Here is a 19308-nt window from a genome sequence, read left to right as displayed (position 1 = left end):
ACAGCAGCTTGGACACTGAAAACTGCTTAAATTTTAGGATTGCCAGTTGTATGTTTCTCACCTCATGGCTCGCAGCTATGAATCCTGTGACCACACACATGCTAGAATGAGAATTATTAGTATAGGCAGACTTCACTAACCTGCCAGCACTGAGCCACAAGTGTTTTAAGGCATTAATGGCAACACAGCCCCGCAGTGGAGGATGAGCACTGATTGGCAGAGTAGCGCATCACTCACCAATAGCACCATGTGCCTACAAGCGTCCAGGTGGCCACAGCACTGTATCGCTAACAGACAAAACAGACCTAGCCAACTAATCCCTCCCTAGCATCTGCAGTGCTCAGCTCAATTGTGAACCACTGTTCAGGGAGTCCAAGTCCCAGGCGGCTATTGACATGACCCAGGCTCGAACCTGTGGCCATAGAGTTCCAGCTGCACTCAGGAATGTGGGTCTATCAGTTGAGTCTCTCAGGAAGCTCCAGAAAAACTCACTTCAGAAGCAATAATAGAAAATATAAAACTCAAACCCCACACAGAATTTACATTACAACTATATCAATACAATCAAGGAAAGTCAACTCTATAATTTTGTTCCAAATCAAGATCTTAAGCTATATTTATTGATGTAAAAAAATACCTCAAGCAGATGATTTAAAAAAAAATCTAAACGTGATTCTTTACAGCAGCTTTTTTCCACCACTGCTGGAACCAGCACAAGTTGTCCAGGACTAGTGCTGGAAAGAAGTAATTCAAAGTTTACTCATTATTCAGGTTCCTGCAGCTAAACCAGTTTTTTGTTGCCTAGACATAAGAGATATATAGTTCAGGTGGGTAGCTGCGTCAGCATGTGTAGGTTGCAAAGGAACAAGTAATAGGTTTATTCCAAGCTGAAGAGAGAAGAAAGGAAACAACGTGTTGGCTGTGGAGAAGAAGGATATTACTTGTTCCATAAGAGTTTGATATACATACTGTACTGGAGTCTATACATAAACTGGTCTGAAGAAATAATTGACCCAACAGCTCTATGGGACTAGAAAACTGCACGCTTTCAGAAACAGCGTCTGTCATGCGTTATACAGTATAACGCCTGTAGGTAAGTACATGCAATACGAATTTCATCACCTCGGAGCAGTAGCTCCACTTTTAGGAGTGCATTGTACCTTATCTCCAATTACAAGTTGCAAAATGTGAACAAGCCTTGTTGTGATAGGAATGTCATGTGATACGAGGTCGCCTGACCACCTACACCGGTGGTAGTGTAATATTACATTTTCCACGCTTTTCTGTTTCGCAACACGGATCGGATACTTTCCTGCACCGGAACAATCAAGTGTTATAAAGATGATCTATAGATGACCTATAACAACCGGAAGAAAACGGCATTTCTAATAGCGTTTTTTCCCTACCACCAAAATAAACGCCAAGCCAGATGGCAAAGTCAGCGCAACTCTAACACTGGTCAGAATTACATTATTCTTTTTTGTAAATAGTGATGACGGACACACATTGCAAACACTGCGGGTCTAATTGCGGGTTAAGGATTTGAGGTAAAGAAAATTACACCGATGGTAAAACGTTAAACAAACACCGAATGGTCCGAAGGGCAACGTTAAACAAACACCCACTATTAACAGCCAAGAATCTCCCTGATAGAAAAAACTTTTTCTGAATAACTTCAGATAATATACAACTGGTTGCATACTATCAATCCCTTCCTACACAAAAATATTAGTCCTCATATTTAATAAATCGCAACACTGAGCTAAATAGTAACAACTTTTAATTCAGCTCTAAATCAATTTAAATGCAATTGGACCCCAATGTTCCTCATACGTTTAACTCACACTTCTTGCTTTGTAAGCTACGTAACAATTGCTATGACACGAAATTATGTTGCACTTCAACATAACTTTACAACCTCATTTGTTCGTCCCTGTGTTACTGTCCTTGTGAATTCATGCTGCCCGTGCTGCTCTTACCTGGCATGTCTTCTGCTGTAGATTATATGTCCTGTTCTTCTGGCCGTTGTGATGTTTTAGAACATGATAGGAGCTAGTCTGTTGTAGTAAAAGTGCCAGTTTTCTCCTCTGAAAGTAAAATCCACATTTCAGTGAACCTACCAACAGCGCCATGTTGAACGAAAAAGAGGCAATTTAGGCAAGTGACTGAAGTATTATGGGATATGGTGTAGCTTGCCCCTATCAAGAAACTGACTCCATGTTGGCTCAATGGGAGGACGAACAGTCCGTGGAGTGTTTTTGATGAAAATGAGCCAAGATGGCGACCCATCCTTTGTAGTTTCCGATTATGAAAGCGACGAATTTTGTCAATGGAAGATATGCCGGTGTATTTATGTATTTAACGATAACGCTATTTAATCATGATGCTAAAATTGCAGGATCAGTGAGGTGGTAACTATTTTAAGGTGTGTTATGAGTTCAGTATAGGCTGTCCTCTAGTTAGTTTATTCCAGACTGAAGGATTGCGTTAGGTAGAGGTAGCCCTGTTCCATGTTTTTTGGAAACCAGGGCTGGAGGTATTATTCAAATAAAATCTCTTTTTTATAAATCAACTAAAATATATAATAGCAATACAAATTATAGTATTCATTTAAAATTCAAAATATTAAAAACGTACCTAAAGGTCAACAGATCCTATTCCAAGATCATCAGAAACTTGGAACTAACCTAGTCACAGTGCAAGGACTGTCTTTGAGTGGTCCCATTTTTATAGTTATATAACCTTAATTTAGCAAGGATGTCTCCTTGAGATCAAGTTCTTTTTTTTACAGAGACATTCCTACTGGAAATTCCAGTTGCATCCAATATAAATAAGCTAATGGTTTCTATTGGTCTGAACTGGGGTTGCAAGGTGCCACTGTGGTAAGCATTGCCACTTCATTGTGCTGAGGCCCTGGGTTCAACTCTGGACCTGGGGTGCTGTCTGTGTGGAGTTTGTATGTTCTCCCTGTGTTCACATGGGTTTCCTCCCACAGTCCAAAAACAACGTGGTAAAATGGGCCCTGTTGTGAGTGTGTGTGCACTTTTACACCAGTTTTTCCCAGGGTGCATCCTGCCTTGCACCCTTTGCTTAACAGTATAAGCTCCAGTTCCCCCATTATCCTGAACTGGATAAAAGTGATAAGAAAATGGGTGAATGCTCTGAACTGATATTTATTGGTATGAACTGGTTTAAGCTATTTACCAGTTAACCTTATTACCTTACAGATATAATTCAAAGTGTCTCCTTAAAATATAGGCTGTAATAAACTGGGTTTTAAAAAAATCGGAACTGGAAGTCAACAAGAACACACTATACACTTATATATATTTAAAACAATAAGAATAATACAAAAAAGTTATTATGATCAAACATGGTTATGACAGGACAATAAACAACACTAGTTTAAAGCAAGAACATGACTACATGTAATCTGACAATAATCTGACAAATCTAGCATTAAATTAAACATCTTTTATTCCCAATAACCCGGACAGTTTGTTGCATTCACCCTTTATGGAGTGGGATGTAACTTACTTTACTAAGTGATGTCGCCATTTCTGGAGACTGTAACCACACGTGCAAAACGACTCTTTGCACAAAGGCATGTTTAGGCGACACTCAACGAGGGCAGAACTGTCAATGCAATCGACAGGAAGACAGAGCCAGCTCATTCCAGCGCGATCGATGCGGTGTTCCAGTTCGGGGTTTTAACGTAGCTTGTGGTATTCATGCATATCTATTGGAATAGTGCTGTGTTACAAGTGAAATATTGCACTGTACTATCCTCTCTGTGTTTAAAAGTACGTACAGCATTCCTCTTTTTTAAAGAGCGACTTATTTTATTATATTTATTACCAAAACTGGGTTCCCCGTGATTGACTGGAGTCCTAGCCACTCAGAGAGTATTCTACACAGTGATCGCACATCCTGTTACAGCCTGTACTGCTCTCTAGCTACGCGCTGCCCGCCGCATTGATGTCACCGAGACCTCTTCAATGGCTGCGGGGACACGTTGTTTTATTTGTTGCTATTTGTCTTTTTTATTGAAAGCCAAAACCCAGTAGCACGGCTACACAACAGACGGGCACTAGTTCCTGTTCTATGGAAACCTGTACTGACATCAGCATTGCCACGGAGAAGATCATGCCTTGCCATAACCAGCAGCTGAGTAGCACTGCTAACCAAGAGAACGCTGTGATAAGCAGCACGAAGCAGGTCAGGTTTGCTAGCAGTAACGGCAGCTCCGGCAGTAGCGACTCGCCTGTGTGTAATACAGAGGCTGAGGAAGTCCCTGACCCCTGTCAGACGGATATCAGCGGTGAAGCACTTCGGCAGATCGGGCCGCAGTTGAAACTTCTACCTCTAAATGATCAAATCCGAGAATTACAGACCATCATTAGAGATAAGTGAGTATTCTAGGATGTGCTTTCGGTCTGATTCTCTTATCTTGACGCGATTGTGAACGTCACTGGTCGGCCGGACGGTAGCAGGGTGAGCAGGACTCAAACCAGGGCATTACAGTTGAGACAGGAGGTAACCAGGATGCGAGGATGGGTTATGTAGTTTTTGTTCAGGTAGACCGTCCTGTAGGAACCTGTGAATTTAAAGAATAACCTTAAACTCGAATAATATTTTCTATGTCACCTCAAAGTCACGGTTAACAAAGTCACATTTATTAATGTACCACTAGAATCTAATGCCAATTCATTTTTTTTTTGTAATTGGTGATGTAGGATTCGATATTGCAATTTAATGTCCTTTTGTGTCTTTTGACAGCCTCGTTTGGTCTAATCTATAGCCGACGTCACCTGTATGACGCGCGCACACAGCTGTGTCCACCGCTGCCGCACGCGCTTGGCATACTGATACCACTGTATATCTTTCTGGGGCTGAATTGAAATCCACCGAGGAAATCATTTAACCCATTGCGAACAGAGTATGAAAGACTTTACAAGAGTTAAAATTATAAATGCACTACTGGCATCATTCCAGTATAATAAGTAAACATATTGTTTTATAAAGGAGCTAGAACAATGTACATACTGTAGTCATTCTCACCTCCCATAATTAGATCACATCCCGAATTTCACATATAATAACCACTGCCTAAGATCACATAGTACAGACATTTTGGTGGTTCTGATACAGTACATATTTTTTTTTTCTTTTTGCTCATGAGCCTTGCATTGCCTTTCTATAAAGAATGGGCACTATATAAATGGTAGTTTACTATATTAATGGTACTGTAGCTGAGTGAATCTCTCATTTTGGCCAGAGTTTGGGCATCAATAACATGTCTGGGAAGTCTGTTCCAGACACTCCTTGAGTAAAGAAGTGTTTTCTATTCTCCATCCTATATTCTTCTTGAGTTTTCAATTGTGACCCTGTGTCCTTGTTTCATTACCTAGTGTGAAAAAGTCCCCCATATTGAACCTACTGTATCTCTGCCTGTTAGGATTTTTGTGTATCTGGATCAAATTTCCTCTGTCTCCTCTGTTCTAAGACTGAAGAGATTTAACTCCCTCAAGCTGCCCATATACAACAGTTCCCCGAGAGCAGCATTAGTTATTGTTGCTCTTCTTTAACTTTACAAGGTTAAAATATCTTTACTGTGTTCTTTTCTATATATAAAAAAACATAATTCATACACACTGTGAATTTGTTCTGAACGGGCTAATGAGCGTTAAAGTAATCATGGATTTTAAGGCTTGTTTCACGTCTCATAACTGAATTCAAATAAGTTTGATCAACTCCAGTCTTTTGGAAGCTGGAGTTTTGCTGGTTTTACAAAACCAGTTACAGCGTCATCATTAGTTGATGTTAATTAAGATCAGAAGGGGAAATGAAACAAGAGGGCTCTGCAACTGGAGAAGTGGAGCTACCCACCCCTGCCTAGCTAATGACTGGACCTATCAGTGAGATATAAATAAAGGAGTGTGGTGGGGAGGCATGAGCAGTCCAGATTGTGTAAGCTGTTCACAGTGACAAGGCTTTCATGATTTTAAACAGGCTTGGCATAGTGGCACAAAGGTTAAAATTGCTGCCTCAGCACACTGGGGGCAGGGGTTCGATACATGGGGTGCTATCTTTGAGGAGTTAGCAGGTTCTCCCCGTGTTTGCGTGGGTTTCCTCTGAGTGCCCCAGTTTCCTCCAACAGTCCAAATAGATTGTGAGTGTTTGCTTGTTTGCGTCCGTGATCCTGTATTGGATGAAGAGGTTAGAAAATGGATGGATTTCGAACAATTGTGTAGCCATACAACTTCGAGGTCTGGCCCATCCAAGGACTTATTAAAAAAATGGTTGTAGACCCCCTTTAACACTTACAGCCCCACCTGTGATCTGGACAGGCATGGATTAGGGGGATGCGTACAGCATCTGCCTTTCCCAAGTTTCATTTGCTATAAAAAAGTGGGACGACGTTCTCTGGAAAAGGCCAGTGAAAAAAGTTTTGGGATTAAAGAAATATAGATTTTACCATCAGAACATGATTCACCTAGCGGAAGACGTGCCTTTGGGAAAATTGAGATCCTGTGAGAATACATTATGGCAGCCTCGAAGCCTGATGGCCATAGTAGACGACAGATTTTACCTGTCAAAAGTAAGTGAAAAAGAATAGACATCCAATTATCTGTAGACTGTCATCTACATCCAATTGCATAAAACACACCAGAGAGAGGGTCAGCTTCCAGATACTTGTCTGGAAACATTAATTGCAAGTAATTAATTAAGAAACTTTGCACCTAAGCGCGAATGGGTCATTTTTTCTAAATAGGGCAGCACCATTAAAATGTTGCTTGTGCATACATTAGAGCACTGTAATATTGATGCTGAAGCTAAAATTCCTGTGCTTGTCATTTTTAGTTTTAGAGGCTTATAGATATACACTGTTACTGGACTGCATTATTTTATGGTACAGCAGGAGTAGAAATGCTACTTAGTTGCCATCAAGAAAATTGGGCTTTGGCAGTTTCAGTTTACAATAAGCGCCTTAGTGTTTCAGAAGCTCTGTAACTCGGTTGTGCTACTGTAGAGCTGGCCTTTCACAGAAAGCAGTGTAATGGTTCATAAGGTATATTTAGAAATGCCTCGGGACAAACCAGCATTCTCTTGACATTACCCAGCTTTCCTCTTACACCTTCATTCATTTAAAGCCTTGGTAGTATATACAGTACTTTACGAAAGGATCTCTATTTCCCTCTTCCGCTCCCACAACTACAATTGCAACAGGCTCAAGGCAGGATACACCCTGGATGAGATGCCAGTCCATGACAGTGCACACATAGATACAAGCACACACCTACTCACACCAGAGCAAATTTTAACTACCATTATGTCTTTGGACTGTGGGAAGAAACTAAAGCTCCTGAAGGAAACCCAGTTGGGTTGGAACTTGGGGAGAACATCCAAACTCCACACAAATAATATGCCAGGAACGGATGAGCCTGATGAGCCTTGGGCTTCAATGCTTCAAGGCAGCAATTCTAACCACTGCACTACCGTGCCAAAGTAAGATCTCTTACAAATTACAGACTACAGCAGTTTAACTATGTAATGAATCATAAATGCAGTAACAGGCAAAATACAGCTTCGACAGCAATGGATTAGTGACAATACATTAAGGCTGGAGATAAGGCATGCTGAAGAAGAGAGTTCAGCAGTCAAATGCTGGAGGAGTAACCTAGGCAGCAGGACATAGAAAGACAACAGGATTTGTAAGTGAGTGTGAAGATGTCAGTTATGAGAAGTCACTGGGCAGTACGACAGAGGTGGTACAGTTGTGATCTTTACTGTTTGACGTTGTTGGAGGAGAATGAGCAGATGTGGCAGAAAGGGTTAGAGGTGGAATAGGGAGAGAGGGTAGATTGGAGACAGGAGGGGGCTGAGTGATGGAGATGCTGGACATACTGTAGAGATATCAGAGACAGGGAAGTAACAAACAGTTTAAACAGGAGCAGCATGGGAGAAGTTGCTGTCTTCCAATAATTTTTTTGTTCCCTTATAGGACAACCAGCAGAGGGGATTTTGTATTTTGTGCTGATCGACTGGTAAGATAACAATCAGTATTTTCAAGTTCTTTCGTGCGTTGTAATGGTTGTCACTTGCTTTGATTTGAATTAAAGCTGACAGCCTCTTGAAGCAAGGATTTCCTCCGAAGTCTTCATTTTGGTGGATGTCTGATCAGTAGCTTGTTGCTTACCTGGGCCTCTTTAAAAATCACACTCGCAAGGAACAAATTCCTCCATTTCATCTTTCGCTAAACTAAGAAGAAAAGTTGCATCCACATGTCTGACAGGAAAGAAAAGTGGAAACTGGTCTAGACCCTGTCAGTGCTGTCAGTCACACCCCCTTTGTTTTCCTTATCATATAGACATCATGAACGATGAATTGATAAGCAACCAAAACCAGCAGATTCCAAATGTCTATACATTCCTGCAAACAGCTCTCAGCATCAGATCTTTTGGTTGTGCCTGTCTGATGTTCAATGGTAGATCTTCCCCAAAACACCACATAGCTATTCACCATACCACACTTGCTGTAATATTTATTGCTTGTTTTTTGTACAACAAGAAAATTGTATTGTTGTTTTAAATCTCTCATAAGAGCAAACTACAGAGTACATAACTTCTTATACAGAAATAGCTTGACCTATTTGAAATCTGAACTGACAATCAAAGGCAGTTCTACCTAACAGTGATTCTTCAATACTGAATGTAGTGTAATGTGCAGTACAGTACTGTACTAGGGTGAGTTAATTGAAAACAACAACAAAAAAATGTCCCTTGTGTAAAGAAGCAGGAGAATGGATATCTTCCACAATATAGGAGGGTTTACCTTTTATTGTTTTATTTAGGGGAGGAAGAAGATGAAAGGTCAAAGTCTGGGTACAGATATGGTTGCAGTGATGTCATGAGAATATTTTAATAAGTTAAGCACCCCAGACTCTGTGAGTTGCATCTGTCCTGCCTCATCACACTTTTCTTTTACTAGAGTGTTGAATCTGTTTCTTGTCCTACAGATCAGGCTAGTGGTGGAAGAAGGACTCAATCAGCTGCCCTACACTGAGTGCACAGTCACTACCCCAACAGGTGAGATGGCACAAAATCGTCCCCACTCACCCTACAGTGTGGGCACAGTCACTACCCCCACAGGTGAGAGAGCACACAATCAACCTCACTCACCCTACAGTGTGGGCACAGTCACGACACCCACAGGTGAGAGAGCATGCAATCAACCCCACTCACCATACACTGTGGTCACAGTCACTACCCCCACAGGTGAGCCAGCACACAATCCGCCCCACTCACCATACACTGTGGTCACAGTCACTACCCTCACAGGTGAGCCAGCACACAATCCACCCCACTCACCCTACTCTGTGGGCACAGTCACTACCCCCACAGGTGAGAGAGCACACAATCAACTTCACTCACCCTACACTATGGGCACAGTCACTACCTCTACAGGTGAGACAGCACACAATGAACCCCGCTCACCCTATACTTTGGGCACAATCACTTCACTCGTTTTTGGGTATATATAAAATTCTGTTTATTGAGCCAGTGATGCAGGATCAGTTTCTAAAGTAAAAAAAAATGGAATTGTTTTTGCTTAACCTGTCCCACCTGTGGTGGAAAGCAGTTTCTCAATGCAATTTTTAGATGGTGAAGTGAATCATACAGTAGATGTAAATGTTCATGGCTAATGTGCTCACACAAGGTGTCTTCAGACATGCATTCAGAAAGCACCCTCTAACCATATTTTCGCATGAGAGGAGTTTACCTTACCCTTGTGATTGATTTGGTTTGATAATATTCATGTTACTGAAAAAATAAGTGGATTGCCTGACTTGCCCAGGATGGTGAGTGGTGAGGCTGAACATTAGACTCCAGCACCTCAGTTCACAGTCATCCTTTCTCTTTCCTTAGGGCACAAGTATGACGGGGTCAAGTTTGAAAAGGGCAACTGTGGCGTCAGTATCATGAGAAGCGGTAAGATTTTAGTCAACTAGAACCTAAAGGGAAAAGAGCACTGCAAGCTGATAGCCTTTATTCTGTCTGGTCTTGTCAGTGATTGGTGTCTATTCATCCAAGGTCAGCTGGAAACCAAATTAGTCCGACCTGCTTTCTCATCGAGTATAATCTTGATGCAATATTATAGCGATGGAAATAAGGTGATCCCGTGATCTTTTTGGGATTTTAACATTCTGCGGGTCTTCATCAATGTCATTTTAGCGCCTAATTTTAATGCAAAAAAATCACCATAATTAATGTTCAGCCACCAAAAAAACTTTGGTAAATTCTAAACATCAGTCATTTTGAGAGCATCTGAGCTGAAAGAAAAATTTTCTGGGTTTCTGGAACGCGGTTATTGGTCTTGAATAATCTGATCTGGCTCATCCCTTCTCTATCTTTGTCTTTAATACTGAAATTGTGGTGAATGAACATAAAGAAAAAGGCCATATTGTGACAAAATAGGGACAGGTTTTTTAGCAAAAGTGGAAGATTTTAGATTTTTTCTAAGCCCATTTTGTTTGCTCCTACGTTGAGTTTGCAGCTCAATGCCCAAAGCAACATTTTTCTCAATTTTACAGTTCCTGCACTGACAAACCGAGAGAAACTTAACCACAAATAGACTTTTTGGCAACTCCTGTATTTCCCAAATATCTCATATGAATGAGAAATGTATAAGGAAGACTTGTGAGGGGTGTCTTGAGTATTTCATCCAGTAGAGGTTTTAGCACACAGTGAAACTTTGACTCTGTAACCTAGAGATCTCATCCATTTCATTCATTTGCTAAATTTGAGATTCCTTAAGTGCCACTCTCTAATGTGAACTTCATCAAACTGGTAGCATAAACATAAAAATAGTTCTTCATTCCAAATTTTAAGAAAGAAAAGGGACAAAAAGGTTTGTCTCTCACAGTTCAGTACATGTAAATGAAAGAGCTATAGTATCTGCAGCCTGCGGCTACAGATGTGGGAAACCTTATCTTGAATATCTTGCCTTTTTCTTGGTTACTTAAGTATGGTTTGAAGTGAGAATTAATGTTGCATGTTTGTCTGGTTACAACCACTGTTAAATTCATCCTTTTTAAGACCTACCTTGCTATTAGAGGATAGAAAACCAATTATATCAATTTGCCCTTAATGAATACAGAACTTAAAATATTAATTCAGAAAAGGAGCAATCTCCTTCAAAGTGTTTAGTTACTAAGTGAGAGCTATAATAAACACACGACACAAAAACTGCCTCTCCATTAAAAGTAACATCAGAGGTATAAGATCAAATAATTGTTAGTCTATTTGTAGTACATATATGACTCGATAAAGTGGTCATTAGTGCAAATAACTGCATTTGCACCCTCCCAAAAAGGATCCCAGAGCATTTACTAGTAATTATAACTATTATCTTCCATTCCAAATCAATTCTAAAGGAACCCAAGGCACTTCTCAGACAGAAAGGGACTTATTTTGTCCACCAGTAAAATTGCTGTCCCCTCTCAGAGGTACATGGCAGCCATTTTGTGAAGTTGTTCAAAGCAAAGCGAATAAGGTAGAGATGTTAGGAATTACTTGAATTAAACTACAGTGGGAACTTTCATTAGACCTGGAACCAAGAATTGGTTCATTTTCATGTGTACTCTTTCAAACAGTGACATGAATTCTTACATAACTACAAGCTATTAGGATACTGGCTTAGCATGTCAATTAAGAGAGAGTGCCTTATACAGCACAATAGACGAAAGACCAATTGACTGATCTACTCCAGCAACTGTCTGATTTTTTTCTGAAGAAATTCAAACACTGGTTTAGCTTTGCTGATACCAGGTTTAAAGGTGACCTTTTAAATTCGCAGGGCTGGCAAAGGCAGAACACTGGTTGATCAGTTTCCCTCTTACAGGACAGATTTTGAAGGCTGTGAGGCTTGAGCTCTGGTTGTTACTGTCTGATTTCAGGTGAAGCGATGGAACAGGGACTGCGAGACTGCTGCAGATCCATCCGCATTGGCAAGATCCTCATTCAGAGTGACGAGGAAACCCAAAAAGCCAAAGTTTACTATGCCAAGTTTCCCCCGGACATTTACAGGAGGAAGGTCCTGCTCATGTACCCTATACTGAGTAAGTATCACCCACAGCTAGAGCTTTAAGCAGAGCCTATACTGTGCAGAGCTATAGGGATACAGAGAAAAGCGGGAATGTCTGGACTATCACTCACCAACCCTTCACACAAAATTACAGAAATCACCTATTTATCATCATCCTGCACGCGCTAGGGACAAAACCTAAAACTTTGAATTCATGTCTTAATTTGTGCTGGTTTTCTGAGGTTAAGGGTTAAACCCGAGAATCTTATCAAGCATAAAATGAGTAAAAAGTGACTTGGGAATTTTATTTGTTAATGAATCGAGCAAAAAGAAAATAGCAATTACTATTGTAATCTTTGAGTACAGCAAGATCCATCATGAGTGTCCCTGGAGACAGGCTTAGCAAGAGCGAATAAGCTTGTGTCAGGGACATGAGAAGGGACAGAACAATGTAATAGGAGTTGTCAGACCCAAATAGGGGACAATATGAGACACGATTCCACTCAAAGGATTGGGACACTGATTTTAGAATACAAGATATGACTATCTGGACATACAAACAGCATAGGAACTGATTCCTGTTATAAGTAATTAGAATTTCATATGAAATAGTGAATGTGCTTGAAATATACGAGCAGTGAACTGGGGCTCACTCGTTGGTATCAAGAGGGGATGTGGCTCAAGACTGCTTGGGCTCACTCAGGGGCAGCCTGGTCCTGTTTACTTTAAGATCCAACTTTTGCTTTCATTTCATGTTTTTCTGAGTGTTAATAGCCCTTAAAATGCCTAAGAAAAGGAAGAGAGTAATGAATGTCAAGCACAGAATGTACTGTGTATTAGCTAAAGAGCTATAACAGTACAAATACTGTTATGGCAATATGACTCACTTTGTGGAAAAAGGGATTCATACTGCTATAGCTTCATTCAGATTGCTGCAAAAAAGGCACAGCCACTTAAATGGGTGCAGTCCAGTGATCACCTTAGTCAAAACCCTGCTAATCAGGATGATTTGCATCATGAGGGTGTTTGGCAATGACAGATCTCCTCTGAGATCAACGTTTTGACTTCTCTGTCCTTGTTACCTTGCTTTTTTATCAAAGTAATGAAAGACTAACCACTGGCTTGTTTATGCGCATGAAGATTAACAGTTAAAAATTACTTTCCATACATTTTCCATTGAATAAAATGTTAGTACATGGTTTCACATGACACTTTCCTCATCTGTGCGAACAGCCAGGTATATTTTCATTAGATTCATCACATTGCCCTTAGCAGCTCATTTAACGACTTTCAGCATCATTTACTCAGGCACATAATTACAGCAATCTCGGGAAATTATACAGATCATGTTGGTTGGCCATTAAGGTGATGAATATTTAAATAAAGGACATTTGGACTATAACATTTGAATAAAAGCCATTTGGAAAATAACACTAACAGCAAAATTTTATTCTAGTGTTTTAGCCCATAACCTGTTTTTCTTTTTTCCAAAAGAATTTTGTTTACTTTTAAACTTAACCAAATAACCATTTTAAAAATGTGCTACAAGAACTGAATTTTCTCCTCAGAGACTTTATGCAGTTTCTAAGTCTCAGTCTTGCTGATTAAATGCTGAATTTCCAAAATATATCTGACTATAAGAGAAGAGTAGCAGATACTGTAACACATTTAATATAAGATATTCATTCTAAAGTTTAACGTGCAGTTGACAGACAATTTTCTTATGATTCACTGAACAGAACAATAATACTTACTGTACATGTGTATAAGTGTGATATTTCTTCTCAGAGATTGTTTCCCTGTAGCTTTTAAAAACGGTAAGTAAATGTTGAAAATCTGACTTTCAATTCAATGCTGGAAGTGTTCAGGCAGGGTCAGTGACTTGGGAGAATATCATGATTAATTACCTGCCTTGTGGTGGTAAAATAAATTACATATTGGAGTGGGTAATTTTAATTGAAAAGGTCCCTGATGCATCTGACAGAATTTCATTCTCCTTCACTTTGCGTTGGACCAGAAATAAGAGATAAAACAAGATTCTATTGGCTACAGGTAGTGGACAAAAAAAAGGAAACACCAAGCTACTACAGCCTGCAACTCTCAGCTGGCAACCCAAGCAGGTGTATGCCCTGTCAGTACCTGGATGGGAAAAACTAAGGTTGCTGCTAGAAGAGGTGTTAGTGGGGCCAGTAGGGGGCGCTCACCCTGCTGTCTGTGTGGGTCCTAATGCCCCAGTATAGTGACAGGGACACTATACTGTCAAAAGGCGCCATCCTTCGGATGAGCCGTAAAACCGAGGTTCTGACTCTCTGTGATCATTAAAAATCCCAGGGTAAAGAGTAGGGGTGTTACCCCGGTGTCCTGGCCAAATTTCCCATTGGCCCTTACCAATCGTGGCCTCCTAATAATCCCCATCTATGAATTGGCTTTGTTACTCTGTTCTCCTCTCCACTGATAGCTGATGTGTGGTGAGTGTTCTGGTGCACTATGGCTGCTGTCGCATCATCCAGGTGGATGCTGCACATTAGTGGTGGTGGTGGAGGGGAGTCCCCATTACCTGTAAAGCGCTTTGAGTGGAGTGTCCAGAAAAGCACTATATAAGTGTAAGCAATTATTAATTATTACTAGTGCCATTACAGGTATCCTATACGGCCTATAAGTGCCGTGGCAGAGAGTCTTCCATTGTCTGGAATTCTTATCTGATGGATGTGTCACCTTTCTGTCAGTCACCTCATGCCTTGTTGATGGAGGGGGGAAAATGTTGTCTTGGGCATCATTCAAGCATATCCCATAAGTGTTCGATTGAGTTCTGATCTGGTGACTGAGAAGGCCGTGACATTTGGGTAACATCAAAGCCATGCTCTACAAACCACTAGGTGACCACATGTGCTCTGTGGGTGGTGCACTTTTATACTGAAAGACACACTCCCTGCAGGACTGATCAGCAATGACCTTGCCCTCAGAAAGAATAAGTCACCTAAACCATGCCAGGAAAATGGACCCCACAACATAACAGAACCACTAGATCCAGAAAAACTCTTTGGGTTGGCACCACATATGCACTCATCCATGTGTCAAGAGCACAGTGAAGGATGATTCATATAACCATATGACATTTCTCCAGTGTTCAGTATCCCATTGTCTGTGCTTTTTGCACCACTACACTGCTAAATGTGCTTTGCTAGGTGTGAAAAGTGGTTTGTGCTCTGTAACCAGTGTATATAACCACTGTAACTAGGGTATCCTGTTCTGGAGTTCTCAGAAGACAGTTCTGATGCAACTGGCTGCTCGTGCCACAGATTGAAATTTTTCAGTTAGTAAGCTATTTTACCTTACACTTTGAATTCATGCACAGATATCACTATTTTTCAGTATGCCTACTGTTCTGCCTACTGTTGCCTTTTGCTGACAAAGTCTTATCCTTGGATTTCCATGCTGACATCACTGATGAAACATCAGTAGATTGAGCTGTCTTGGTCACCGAAGCTCCTGCCAATATCCCCCTCTTTGAATGTCACTGAGGTCTCTTCTTGCAGCCACACTTGCCTAATTATAGACAAACAGGTCTGTCCTGCATTTGTATATATGACCCTTAGCATACTGGAATGTTTGTTGTTTAATTAACATGAACCTTCTTGTATGGAAGCCCTTGTTTTCAGTATACTGTTTTGTCCATCACCAGCACTTGCTACTTAAATCCAGATGCTGCTATACAACCCTACAGTATAAGTTTTTTAATATATATACACTGTATACATAAATGCTAGCATGTCAGTCATTTATTTGGCATATTTATTCTGAGGGTGTTAAAACCCAAACTGGGAAGACATAAAGGTAAAGTATGTCAATAAAGTTTCTTTTAGATTTTCAGATGATCTCCAATAAAATTCAAAGTTCAAAGTTCTTTAAATGAAAGCTGCAGTATACTGTATCAAGATGATATATCAGTATGGGTCAGCAACATAAGTGTGCAAAAGAAGGACAGGACAAAAAAAGGTGTCACATCACAGAGGCCTGATGTAACAAGTGGAATACAACTGTACTAGGCTGGGATGTCTTCCTTATTCTAATCAAAGACCTAGATATGTGGCCTTTGAATTACTAAGCAATCAGCTGAGTATGACAGGCCTAATGGCCTAAATCTTATTTGTAAACTTTTATGTTCTCTTTCACTCCGCTGCAGGTACAGGCAACACAGTGATTGAGGCTGTCAAAGTACTGATTGAGCATGGTCTGCAGCCTAAACACATCATACTGCTCAGTCTGTTCTCTACACCTCATGGTACGTAACTATAGATCTGATTTTGTCAATCTTTTTAATGTCCCCTAAGAATCTGCTTAAAAGTTTTAATTTTTTTTTGTAATTAGGCATAAATCTTGTATCCCTATTTTTTTCACAAAACAATCTTTTTAGATATATTTAATAGGTGTTTTGTTTTTGATATTCTCTAAAGATTTATTTTACTCCCCGGAACGTTTCAATAGAAATCCCACTGTGCTTATGATAAAATCTTCAGGGACTCAGTATGTTTAAAGGCTGCTCACAGCAAAAATAACTTAATTTGTTGCATTACAAAATTATGTTGTGACAATGCCTGCACAAATGCCACCACAGTTACAACACTCCCAGTCTGTTACGTTAGTTTTTGTGTTTAAGTGGTCCTTCATCTTTCAGACTCCCTCTTGGATCCTAGTTCTCTCATAGTGTTTCCCTTTCAGGGTGACCTGCACAGTTTTCATCTGTCTGCTTGTCTTTTCCATCTTTTACAACCAACTCACGACCCTTTACACTTATTCTGGTCTTCTCACTAGCTCTTTTCCATCTTCTTTAATTACCAGGCATGAGAGCATTCATATTTTCGCCATGACACCCAATTCTTAATCTTCACTACACCAGTCACTACTCACTAACACCATCGGGCATTAGAATATTCAAGTAGACACTAAATGTCACCCAATCGTGAAATCATCATTATTAAAATCACTTCTAACTCAGTTTCTTGCTCTTCTGCCTCATTAAGCACCAGATCTTACTAACAACCTGTAACTCTTATCATAACTATCTATCCAGTCTGATCCTGTTTGGCCAGGGATGCCTCTCTGTAACCAACACTTGTATTCCTGACACAGCTGCAGCTGGCTTGCTGTGTTCTCCCTCTCACTTCTCACACTCTGAGACTATCAGTCTGTCTGCTGATGGTAAGGCTCAAGGAGTACTCTGGACTCAGCATGTGCTATCTCATCTCTTTCATCTATGGGGAGAAAATACGCTGCTACCTTGCCAAGCACTGCCCTGTTCCTCCAGGTGCTAATGCCTTCAGTCAGCCATGCCAACTCTATTCAATAGCTGTGAATTTCATTCCCATTAAACAACACTCTCCTCTGCAGCTCTCACTCTTACTCCTTCCAGACTGAAACCCATTTCCTCCTAACCAGTCATATAAGCCTCTTAATTAGCTGTGAGATGTGACTCCTAATGAACTGACTCCGAAAAGAGCCTAACCTGACAGCTCCTTCCCCTCATGTGGGATTTGCCTCCATCTTAGTGCTAATTACTCAATCAGAACAGGTGTGGCTCATTCCAGTTTTTTCCCAGTAAAGGTGGTTTTCTCTCAAAGTCACCTCTCACTACCTCACAGATGTATAAAAAAAATGGAATGAGCTTTATTTAAACCTCTGCCCACAGTTGCACCCAATGTGCTTCTCCAGTAAAGGTACCTGTGTAGCAGGCCTCAGTGCACTGAGGAAGTTATGGCACCCTCTTCTGAAGTCTTGGCAGTGTTTAACTCTCCTGTAGCAGAGGACCCAGGCTTTTGGTGTGTTGGAGTTATCTGCTGTCTAGGCAGTGGCACTGTCTGTGCTGGGAGCCTACGACAAGCCGGGATAGAATCCCACTACAAGCTGCATTTGTCACTGTACATCCTGTACCCAAGCCTGTGCGAATCTGAGTTTGGGCTCGTCTACTGGCACCACAGTTGTCTAAGCTTCAGCCCCCAGTTGGGTCAGTTGGCTCTTGCCAACACCTGCAAAGTTGTGCTGTTGTTAATATTTGTGGTACATCTGTCCTGTCATTGAGGCTGTAGCTCTCCACTTGGTTCAGAGGCAGACGGAGTGGCAAGTTATACGTTGTATTTGATACCTAAACCATATTTATCTGTCCTGAGGGACTATGAGTTATTGCAGTTAGCTGTGCTGATTAAGAAATTCTGATTGGGCTGGAGGATGTTAGAAAAAAATTAATCAAATCTAAACTTTTTCAACAAAAGACAGACTATTACTGCCACTTAGCATAGCACTTCTATGTTGTAACCCAGCAAAACGGTCACAAGGTTAATATTTTTATCTTCTGTTGCACAGGTGCAAAGTCAATCATACAGGAGTTTCCAGACATCACAATCCTCACCACTGAGGTGCACCCTGTGGCTCCCACGCATTTTGGACAGAAATATTTTGGGACAGATTAATAAGTGATGCCTTCTAGAAATGCACATGCCATTATAACTCTGTTGACTGTCTGCTTTTTTGTATTATTTTATTGTCCTTAAAAGAAGTTTTTTTTTAACTTGATTTGGCATTTCTTTGGATTTGCTTTTTATGACTTACCTTCTCATATTTACTCTGGAACAACGTTAAGCATTTCTCATAAGCACATTCCATACAAGTGTTCAGGAAATGGTGTGCTTTGGTGGACTGCTGCATACTGTGTGCTCTGATCTTATTTATTGCTTTCGGTAGTCTTATATAGTTGATTGCGACACATTAAAAAGTTTATTTATAGCTCTCCACTACTTTACTTCAATCCCTTATCATCACCAATTTTAAATAAACAAAGTTTAAAATCATGCCAGCCATGAAGACTATACTGTCTTTCAAAAGATAACTTCTGCTGCATTCTTAGTGTTTTCGTTTGACAGGCTCCTGGTTAATTGTATCTTAATTAATTGCTTTTATCTGTTAATGCAGGCAGAGACAACAGCAGAGCAAGTTTATATGTTCTGCTAGGAAATATTGCTTTAATAAAACCAAGACATTTTATTTCTACAAAGATATCCTGGCATACAAAATAAAGAGTTGGTACTGTAGTTGGTAGGAAGAACTAATTTGGTAATGATAAGAGGCAACCTTTAGAATATGATTGGGGACACAGCAGTTGTGAGTTCATTTGTGTGTCATTTGCTGTTGTATGGAATTAAAACTTCTGTAATGAACACGTTCTATGTA

General features: G+C 40.4%; 2 protein-coding genes across 4 annotated transcripts in view; one reads left to right on the top strand and one right to left on the bottom strand.

Moving 5' to 3' along the window:
* abcb7 (ATP binding cassette subfamily B member 7) overlaps positions 1–2148 on the bottom strand; it is a 73833-nt gene extending 71685 nt beyond the window's left edge. Inside the window, exon 1 of the mRNA XM_088925752.1 lies at positions 1980–2148. Coding sequence (XP_088781878.1) covers positions 1980–2132 — 153 coding nt within the window. The 5' untranslated portion in view covers positions 2133–2148. The remainder of the gene's footprint in view (positions 1–1979) is intronic.
* Positions 2149–3934: 1786 nt separating this feature from the next.
* On the top strand, positions 3935–19308 carry uprt (uracil phosphoribosyltransferase (FUR1) homolog (S. cerevisiae)). Of its 3 annotated transcripts, none has more exons than XM_088925308.1 (7): positions 3935–4409; positions 8006–8048; positions 9020–9089; positions 9930–9992; positions 11960–12121; positions 16271–16369; positions 18445–19308. In XM_088925308.1, the coding sequence occupies exons 1-7, from the start codon at positions 4105–4107 to the stop codon at positions 18549–18551; spliced, it is 849 nt and encodes a 282-aa protein (XP_088781434.1). In that variant the 5' UTR covers positions 3935–4104; the 3' UTR covers positions 18552–19308. The 3 variants fall into 3 exon arrangements, with proteins under 3 accessions (XP_088781434.1, XP_088781433.1, XP_088781435.1); XM_088925307.1 differs by having other exon boundaries at positions 3936–4409; positions 16268–16369; XM_088925309.1 differs by lacking the exon at positions 16271–16369 and having other exon boundaries at positions 3936–4409.

Source organism: Atractosteus spatula, chromosome 9 (assembly GCF_055471065.1).
Source record: "Atractosteus spatula isolate fAtrSpa1 chromosome 9, fAtrSpa1.hap1, whole genome shotgun sequence".
Taxonomy (NCBI): Eukaryota; Metazoa; Chordata; class Actinopteri; order Semionotiformes; family Lepisosteidae; genus Atractosteus; species Atractosteus spatula.
This window is presented reverse-complemented; position numbering and strand designations above follow the sequence as displayed.

What these genes read in the sequence shown, in the direction of transcription:
- uprt (XM_088925307.1), top strand. Translation starts at nt 4,105, where the DNA reads ATGGAAACCTGTACTGACATCAGCATTGCCACGGAGAAGATCATGCCT. An exon ending in TATTTTGTGCTGATCGACTG is followed by an intron (nt 8,049 to 9,019) that starts GTAAGATAACAA and finishes CTTGTCCTACAG; the next exon opens with ATCAGGCTAGTGGTGGAAGA. An exon ending in TCTGTTCTCTACACCTCATG is followed by an intron (nt 16,370 to 18,444) that starts GTACGTAACTAT and finishes TCTGTTGCACAG; the next exon opens with GTGCAAAGTCAATCATACAG.